Source organism: Melanaphis sacchari, unplaced genomic scaffold (genome assembly GCF_002803265.2).
Source record: "Melanaphis sacchari strain LSU unplaced genomic scaffold, SCAv2.0 Contig11_pilon_pilon, whole genome shotgun sequence".
Lineage (NCBI taxonomy): Eukaryota > Metazoa > Arthropoda > Insecta > Hemiptera > Aphididae > Melanaphis > Melanaphis sacchari.
In genome coordinates this window covers 4,516,837-4,527,325 of record NW_020270469.1, presented here as the reverse complement: position 1 = coordinate 4,527,325, position 10,489 = coordinate 4,516,837, and the positions used below count along the sequence as shown (strand labels likewise).

General features: G+C 25.6%; 1 protein-coding gene across 2 annotated transcripts; it reads right to left on the bottom strand.

Moving 5' to 3' along the window:
- Positions 1 to 317: 317 nt before the first annotated feature.
- LOC112604205 lies at positions 318 to 5,100 on the bottom strand. Of its 2 annotated transcripts, XM_025353135.1 has the most exons (8): positions 4,502 to 5,100; positions 1,812 to 1,922; positions 1,652 to 1,715; positions 1,452 to 1,593; positions 1,243 to 1,371; positions 1,077 to 1,178; positions 858 to 1,005; positions 318 to 413 (listed from the first exon to the last, which is right to left on the bottom strand). In XM_025353135.1, exons 1-8 carry the CDS (start codon positions 4,720 to 4,722, stop codon positions 392 to 394), a joined length of 939 nt encoding a protein of 312 aa, XP_025208920.1. In that variant the 5' UTR covers positions 4,723 to 5,100; the 3' UTR covers positions 318 to 391. The 2 variants fall into 2 exon arrangements, with proteins under 2 accessions (XP_025208920.1, XP_025208921.1); XM_025353136.1 differs by lacking the exon at positions 318 to 413 and having other exon boundaries at positions 684 to 1,005; positions 4,502 to 5,098.
- Positions 5,101 to 10,489: the final 5,389 nt, after the last annotated feature.

Genomic DNA, 10,489 nt, shown 5'->3' with positions numbered 1-10,489 from the left:
AGTGTATAATGTATGAAAACATAATAAAACCAAGATAAAAATAGAATTTAATTATAAATCTAATTTACAAGCATGTTGTAATTATTTTGTTTGGCAATACGAAAAATAAAAATATTTAATCTAATACACTTTTAATATACACTTAATAAAACAACATCAAATATTAAACTCAATTGTTAAGATAATTGAAAAAAAAGCTTCTCCAAAATTATCATAAGCATTTAAATATAGTGCTTATAATATGTTTTGATAGTAATAAAATATTTTAAGAAATTAGTTTTGAGAAAAAGCTGATAAATCAGTTCATCATATAATTAACAGAAATTTGATTTTAAAATGACACTTATGTTTTTGACTATATTTAATACAAATTTGAGATCAATGGTTCAATTTACGGTGGTATTAAATGATTTCTAAAAAAAAAAAAAAAGAATAACGTAATCATTACATATAAAATGATGAATATAATATTCATAAGAGAACATACCATCAAAAATAAGAATGTCAACTATCCATAATCATACAGAATCATCTAATAGAAACTAATAAGTTTCTAATCACATTAATTCAAAATGACATGGAATACAAGATTTGAGTTAAGACTTCTCATAAATATAAGGCCAATTAAAAAAGTTCTCAGATTTATGTTTATATATTAAACATAAAAAAATAGGAACTTAAATGAATACATGTCATAAGCTTCAATAAAATAGATTAAATGTCTAAAGAGAAATTATTCTCGTCTAAGATTTAATTACCAAAATATTATTATTATTTTTTTATTATTATTTATTTACTTACAAAAAGCAATATTTCTATACTATGAAATATTTTCAAGAAAAAAAATTATACACTACTTAAGTAAATCTATTTCCTCTTCAGTTATTACATCAAAGTCACTTAATGTGCTAGATGATAAGGATATAACATCCAAATCTTGTTCTTTAGCTTCTTCTCCTTGTTCAACTGTTGTACAGTTACGAAACTCTTCACTTTCAGTAATATCTATAAAATATATAATAATAATAATAAAAAAAAATTATTTACATTGTACAATAAAACTGTAAATAACTTACTTTCATTTACTGCTTCTGAAAAATCCATAAATGATTTATCAATTTTGAACTCATTAGTAATAGAGATGTCTTCAAACACAGTTTCCAAATCGGGGATGTCATCTTAAAAATAAAAAATTTAATTAAAAATACAGGAAATAGTTTATATATTAATCAATTTTATTACCAGGTTCAATTAAATCATCCATAAATTCATAACTATATGATGACACTTTTGAATTTGTATTTTGCTCATTTATATTTGATTTTACTTCTAACAAATTCATGTCAATCCAAAGTAAAATTATAATATAAGCTGTAGAAGTATCATTCAATAATTAAAATCAAAATTATAAAAAAATATTAACATAAAAATTTAAAAAATATTTAACATACCCATTACAAATGTAACAGTCATCATGGATACATATGAAGTTAACCGTTCCAGACGATCAATGGGTAATTCAAATATATGTTCATTTGCATAACATATAAAAGGGACTGCAGCCCAAGATAAAACCCAAATACAAAACAAAATCTAAACAAAACCAACTTAGTATTCAATTTTAAATAATATGTTCATATTAATAAATTACCATTTCATCAACACTTTTTGTTATGTGTTGATGTCCAAGAATTTGTGATGAATATGTTCTTATACTAAAAAAAATTTTTAAAGTAAATAATTAATGTTTTTTTTATTAAAACGTATTATTTTTAGAAAATTATATAGTATTATATATGCTTATTACATACGTATCATGTAATGGTGTCCAATTAAAAGTTTCATCCCAAAATTCAAATACAATAAAAAATAGTATCTGAATAATGTTGCAATAAACAAAGGGACCAATAAAACCGTAAGATCTAAAAATATAACAATAAATTTTATAATTAAAAATAAAAGTAAAAAATTTTAACAAAACAATGAGACTTAATAAATAGGTACTTATTATATTATTTGTTTTTTTTTTTAAATCTAGAATATTTAAAAATAAAATCTTAGCCATATGAACATTGCCTAGGGTGCCAAATTCAAGCAAAACAAAATTGTAGGTATTATAAATAATAAATGGTAGTGAAATTGTCACTATTTTACACCATAAAAAATAGGTAACATAATATTATGAATTCTTTAAATAAATTAACTATACAAGGGATATCCAATACTTTTTTACATTCAAATAATTTTATTTTGTTATGAAAAATAAAATACAAGATTAAGATAAAAAAAATACATATTACATAAAAAATATATAGCACCAAATTATGTTTTTTTGTTAAAAAGAAGAAAATAGACAAAATATTCAAATGTAAAAGTTTTTTTTTTTAATTATTAAGTAGGCATGTATTATTAATTCATTTTTATCATGAAATTCTTTGTTTAATATCTTAATATTTTATTGAACTTGAACAATAACTAGGTATAAAAAAAATTCATAATATTAACAATTCAAACAATAAAATTCCATTACACTTTTAATCTCAATGATAACAGTAGAATATTTGGCAAAAGCTTACCTAAATAATCCTATAGTCCATAATACTCTATACTATACTATTAAAACGTAATGAATCATCACTGATGATATATGGTAATCAAATCAAGATCACTTGGGTTATGTGATAATTAAAGCATTATGAATTGATATTTGCACCATTCAGTTATTATTATTTCTAAATACCTCATTATTTTTTCTTTTACAATTAATTCTAGATATTATATCTGAACTTTTTTTTTATTTATCACTTAAACTTAAGTATAAATCTCATTTTTCAACATTGTATTAGTGAAAATATAATTTACTTTAATTTTACCGAGAAATTTCTGTCAATTGTTTGTTATCTATTAAAATGTATTGCTGAATGGTACTTTATGCTAAGTATTTACTATTGAAATTAATTAGGTATCTACCTACATCAATTATTTAATAAAAACTATAAAAAATTGATAATATAGTACAAAGATTCATACTTAAATTTTTTAAAATCTTTTTTTCAATTCTAAAAAATAATTACAAAATAATTCAATTAAATGTATTAAAAAAAATTAAATAAGCTACTAGACATCAAATTCAACTTAATTTAATTATTAACAAAAAGTATTAAATAGAATTTCATGAAAAATGTATATACATTATGATTATCTAACTGAATATCATAACAAAAACAATATTATATAGGAATGTAGTCTTTATTTTTTTCTAAAAACACTATTTTAAAGTGTTTGTTTTGTTTTTAGTTTAAGTAGTTATAATAATAGTGCCAATACACGGCCTTTGGCCTTGGGACAATTATTCTGTTTAACCCCACTTGCCAACTTGACTTTAATATTTCCTTTCATTGGGAAACGCCCCATAGAATAAGTCAACAGTTCTTAAGTTGTTTTTTTGTTTGTTATCAATAATTAAATTATTCAAAACATTTTAGTAGATAGATAGTTATATTACTATGATTTATACTATGACTATGCAAAAGGATACCATTTGTTGTTAAGTGACTATTACTGTAAAAAACAAAATATTAAGTAAATGGTATAGAATGTATAGATACTCAAAAATATTAATACTTTACTTAATACTTATTTAAATAAGTATATAAATTACTTATGGTATCTACATGCATAATTTCATTAAAAAAAAAGTTAAATATATCATTATTTTAGTAAAAATATATGTAATAAGTTATCCATATTCCATACTTGATTAGAATGTAATAATTAAATAAATTACTATAATTGTAAAACAGTTTATGATAGGTATTATGTAACGTGCTATTAAACAACTAAGTAGGCAATATGAAATCAAATATGTTGACATATAAACAATTTTAAATAGTAATATAATATGAAATCATTATTTTTAATTTGGTTATAAACATTTTAAACTACTAGATTTTTTGTTTAATTTGTTGAATGACAAGAAAAGAAGGTTTAGGTAAGTATAAAAATTAATAAGTTATTTTAATAGGATTTTTTTCTACGTTTTTGTCTAGAATTTGGAGTTTGTCCAAAAACCATTTTTGTTTATACCTAATATAAGAAAAAAAAAATTATTATTTAATAATTTTATATTTATGCTATAAAAGCGTACATATGAACAAATTATAAATAGAATCTAAAAAAAAAAGGAGATGCCATCAATCAGAAGAGGCACATCGATTTAAAGAAAAAATGTAATAGCCAAAACATGTAGTAAAATTTCAAAAGGACGTCATCTACACATCATAAACCACTTGACGAATACTATAGTGGATTGCTTGAATGAGTAAATACCACAATGACACAAACTCATGTGTAGGAAACAAGTTAGAAAGATGCACGCACACATGAAGGTCTTTACAAGATCTATGTAAGAAATTTTTACTATACATTCAGCTGTGGAATGCAGGACAGAGATTTCCGGTCATAAACCGTACAGCTCATTAACATAAGACGTTACACTCACTCGTAGACAAGTATGCTAGGATAGATGTAGACGAAAAACCACGGGACCAGCCAATATGAGCCCAGGTAATTCTTAAGCTGTACGAACATGACGACGATTCGTTCGCAAGCGTGCAGATCGTTGGTGTCGGGCGACGGCTTGAGTGCCGCCGCCGGGCACCGGGACCGCCGCTCGACGTCGTACTCCGGGTTCATCACTGGACAGCGGTTCATAGCGTCCATCGTCCCCGCGGCGCTACAGCCGATCCTCAATAACTCGGAGGTCGTTTCACGGTGGCGGAGTGGACGATCGACAGCGACGGCAGTGGCGTTCGTCTCATGGGACGCGCGTGAAACAAGACAACAACGTCGGCAAAAAAAACGGAATATAAATCCAATACAGAAATATTGTCGAATTATTGCGTGCGACGGCGTACAGTCAACAGGACGGGTAAACACCAGCGAGATCGGCGAAACGCAGTGCACTAGAGCAACTAGAACAGCAGCGCGTACGAACTACGAGACTGTTGTAATAATAATAATAATAATGATAAATGGTAAATGGTAATATTATTATTACTATACCGAAACCTATCTCGGCCCACGGCACGATCGCCGCCGCACGAGTCTTTGTTGTTGTTGATAAACAGCTGTTCGGCACATAAACAAGTGCGCCGCGCCGCACCACCACTGCACCAGCACGAACACAGGGGCCGTGAACCGGGCGACGAGCCACGCTATTGGTCGAAAATCAACACGGGCGCACGGCTGTCGAAAGTTCCGTCGTCGGTATTATAATGTTATTGTTATTGTGGTGTGATCGTCATGTTTTGTCGTCACCTACTGACTGCGGCTACTGAGTAGGTATAACCTACTTATTAATATTATGTTAATCACTATGGCTTGCCACGCACGATCAAATCAATTTATAATTAGTCATTATTACGACGATCGTTGTTGGGGTCGTCGTCGACGTCCGCCGTGTATCGTGTATGTTACTCACAAACAGCACTACAAGGCAGCTCACACGACAAATTTTTGATTTCCTAAATTTGTATTCAAGCGTCAGATTTTGAAGTTCACGATTATGTGGTGGCGGGGAGGGTGATACGCGGAGAATTATCCGTTCAACCCAACCCTACTACTCAAACATCATAATATTACGGTTTTTATTGAAACTATACCTATGCATTTTTATTTTCTAGTTGATTGGAGTTGAAAAAAAATGCATTGGGTATTTTCGTGTGACACTGTGACTCATGGAAATCCATAAAATCAGAGCTGCTATACCACAAGTCTAAAGCTTTTTGTCATTTTCATCACACCATAGCCTATAGGAAGTTAAATTAACATAAATTTTTCATGACCATTATTTGAAGTTAAATTTTTAACAAAATTGCAGAATATCTACTCAGATGATTTTTTTATTTTGTTGAAGGTAATTCAAAAATATATTAATTGAAAAAATTTCACTGAACATTTCACTATTTTTACTTATACAATGAAATTTTCAAAATATTCATTTCAATTTTAAGCTATTATTATAGATATTTGACTTTTTTTGATTTTTAAATTTATTTTTATAAAGTTTAGCTAAAAATATTTTTTCTTGATTAACATTCTTAAAAATACAATACATCATTGCATTATACAAATTTCTTCATTATTGTTTTTTAGAAATTTTGGAGAACAAAGTCACAATTTTTCATATAGATATTTGAAGTTCACATTTTAAAATTCTAGAATTATTAATAAAATATCTACAACACTCCCTTGAATTATCCCCGTGATTCTCAAAATGAAAATTTACCACGAGGATTTAAATTATATAAACTAATCTATACTAATTAATTGTAATACGATTGTACTATAGACTATAGTGCTATAGTAAACTATTGCTATTTCGTATATATCCTATTGTCCTACCCTTTTTCCTTTGTTTTCTGTTCATTATGTAAAACATAGAATTATATTTTTCCTCTATGTATAAATGTGTTTATTCTCAACTTCTAATAACCATTGTTGTTGTTCCTTTAATATAAAATTGAATAAATAAATAAAATACTTTTTTTCTCTGAGTGCGTAAAATAGTAGGTAGCTATAAACAGTAGAAAATCGTTTAATCATCACTCTCTGTTATCCGTCATCGGTCATCGTCGAAAAACGGTCTTAAAACCGCCAACTAACCACTCAGAAACAGTAGCAATATTATCAAAATACATTGATTAATGATTGGTTTTAAGTGCAGCAGGAGGTAAATGCAACGCAGGTCTTCGTAAAATACGATACATGTCCGCTCAAAAAGTTCATGCATCAAAAAAATTATATAATATTATATATTATTAGTACTTATTATTAAGTATTAACTACATATTATTTTTGTTTGTGAACCACATTGTAAAATATATACGTTTATTGAAAAATTTCTGTTAACCGTCTATTCGATTAACAGTCATTGTTCCAGTCCCGACATTGACGATTAAGCAAGTTTCTACTAATCTACTGTAATATATTATAATTACTTTGTTAGCTGCAGTTATTCACATAAATAATAATATTTTAATCGGTTCTATTTATATCAACATGATGGTATGCACACACTACTATACTGTCTCTACTTGTAATATAATATATATATGCACACATTTTTTGTTATACTTTATATGCATTTATACATTACATACTTAAAATACCTAATGTAATTATTAGCCATTACTGATATACAATTAATACATAAATTGCAACTGAGTAGGTATACGAATCATCAGGATTCAAAGATCAAAGATTTTTCAAATTGTATGTTACTATAATTTACATGAATAATTATGTGAGGATTGTTATGGATGAAATTCATCTCCAACCATAATTATTAGTGTTGAAAATTTATAACTCTAATCTATTGAACACTTTCAAATTTTGGTAATTAATTTTAATTAAAAAAATTGTGTTTAAGTTATTTTTAGTTTAACCCTAGGCAAATTTTTTTTTAACATTTTAAAAATTTTTGGTTTTTAAGTAATTTTTTTTTTTTTTTTTGAGGGAGGACATTTTAGAGTTTTAGAGTTTTTAGATACAAAAAATGAATCTGAAATTTTATTTTTAGATTCTTACACACCAAAACAGTTTTGTATAAATATAACAAATTATAAAATAAGTAATCGTATTATTATTATTATATAATTTTTGAGCTATTATAAATAAATTTTTAAACACCTAGAATATAATATGTTTAATGTAATATTTTTAATCCTTTTAATATTTTTGTGACAAATATTTCAAAAGATTCTAGTTATTTTATATTAATATGTTAAAAATACATTTATGGTACAGATATGAGAGGACCTATGTAAAATATTATGGTATTCATCATAGATCTATAGGTCTATGGTATTCATGTACATTTAACTGTACAACACATCATAGATATACCTAATATGAATTTAAAAAAAATTATTATTTATGGTTTGGTATGCTGCCTATTAATCAGTTTTTTAACCACACATTCTATATATGACACAATGACTGCGTCATAGTAACACAATAATATGTCCCCCACTTAGCTTAAAAGAAAAATAATATAATCTTTTATTACATGTGACGTACATATAGTATAGTACAAGTACCTATATTATTTTTTTAGTATGTATATTAATATTATTTTTAGCACATTATAATGTCCATATTAAAATTATTCTATATAATATTATTACGTGTCACACGACACGTATGTATAATAATAAATTGCATTTTGCAGTTGAATACTAATTGATTTTACTTACAATTTTACAATATTAATAAACTTATAGTATGGTTATAATTTACAATAACTTCTAGGTAGTAAAAGTAAAGATCATTAAAAAAATATCTATATGAACTCAAATTATCAGAAACATTGTTTTAAATTTTAAGAAAAATAAATTTACATTCAATACTATTTACTTAAACATAAAACATTTATATAATAATCCGTCCAGTTCATCTTGGCACTCGGCAACTATTTAAAACAGTAGTTCGAAAATTATATTTTTCATTTTAATAATATAATTTCCTGATCACATTTATTTTTTTATAAATATAACGGTTGCTAAATGTCGAGATGAGTTAAACGGGTTGTACATACTTCATTATAAATTATTATAATGACGTACATATACGTAAGCAATCAAGTAAAAAATAACCTTTTAAAAGTATATGATGTATTGTGTATGGTAATTACCTACTTATTATGAATTCATTAAATAACTATATACACTTTAGGCCCGGCGCCCAACGAAGTATCATGACATGTGGTGTAATACAATTCATTTAACTTAATATGCTACCTATACTTTATAAAAACAAAATAAATATATGTATGATAAAACACTAACTACTATACACTGATATAGCAATTTGCCTGTTACGTTAATGTTATTCAAATGCAGCATGTTTTAATGTTCTATGTTTTGTTTTATGGACATACATTACGTCGTTTATATTACAAATAACGCACAAGTGTCTGTATAATCAAATATATTATACTGTGAAAATACTGGATAATTTCATTTTAACCACTTTATTTCAAATTATTACAATATTATCATTTATCATAATATACAATTTAATATTGTCATATAATATGTATATAAATATTAAAAATTGTGTATGTATTACTACTATATCAGTGGTGTGTTAAACTATTTGGAACAGAGGAATATGATTTTTTAATTACATTTACAGACCCTGTTTTAACAACAAAAAAAAAAATAATAATATATTCTCACATTTACCTCTAAGCACTTGTTAATTAATAATTATAATAATAACTTAAAATACTGAAATATTTTATTATTATTATTATTATTTTCTTTTTATAATGTTGCTATGGGAAATAGCTACTTGCCTACTTATAGCAGTATTCATATACATTCTTATGACCGAATGAAAATGTCCATACCATTATGCATTAAAAAAAGACGATTTCTAGCTCTAGAAAATCTTAAATTCAATATTATCATATATTTTTATTTTAAACCTAGTTAAAATGTAAATAATACTAAATGTCTAAATAGTCCATATTATCTCTTACTATTATTATAAGTTCTTATAAAAATTTCACTATACTAACTTTGAACATTAAATCTTAAGTCAATCAGTCATTATTATTGGCATTCCAAATCTTTTTTTTCATTAATCGTGTATAAAGGGAATATATTGTGTGCTGTATATAATTTTAATAATATATTGACATAAATCATAATGGGGAACGGTAAATATACTTGCATTATGCTTAGTGTTCTTATCACATACACATTTAAACATTTTATTGTTATCAACCATCTTAATTTCTATGAAATATTAAAAATCATACAGCGAAAAATATTAAAAACATGAAGGTATTTTAATTCTAATAATAAATTTTACAATTATTTCTGAGTTAAAGACAAATCAATACCTACTTAAACCAAAAATTCAAGGGAGTATTGGACACCTTCAATTATCCCATCAGCACATTCCTGTTCAGTGTACTTTATATTATAATAATTGTAAGAATACAATGACATTATATAAATGTTTTACTTATCTTTAACAAGCATGTGGTAACTGCAATTTTGAACTCTGTAATGGTTAGGTCGGAGATAATGATTTATTTAAAAAAATTGTATACGTTTTGCATGTGATTTATTTTAATAGTCACGCCACATTTTTTACTATGAATTATTCATTAATATTATAAAAAATTACATCCTCGTGGTGTGCTTGATAAATTATACATATTTTACTTTTGTTCGGAGTTAATTGGACCCCTTGTTTCATTTGCCACTCATTGTATTATTGACATTTTGCTTGTACAATTTTCAATTAATTTTTTCAATATAATTCAAGGTGATTGGTTTGAAATGTGATGTACTTTCATAACAATATAATATATATATATATATTGCATTATCATGTATATTTATATGTATAGTAAATAATAATATAATAAAACAAATTTAAAAAGTAACCTAATTGTCCTAATTTAAAAAAA

What these genes read in the sequence shown, in the direction of transcription:
- LOC112604205 (XM_025353135.1), bottom strand. Translation starts at nt 4,722, where the DNA reads ATGGACGCTATGAACCGCTGTCCAGTGATGAACCCGGAGTACGACGTC. An exon ending in TTCAGAAGCAGTAAATGAAA is followed by an intron (nt 1,006 to 1,076) that starts GTAAGTTATTTA and finishes TATATTTTATAG; the next exon opens with ATATTACTGAAAGTGAAGAG. An exon ending in GAGGAAATAGATTTACTTAA is followed by an intron (nt 414 to 857) that starts GTAGTGTATAAT and finishes TTTTTTTTTTAG; the next exon opens with AAATCATTTAATACCACCGT.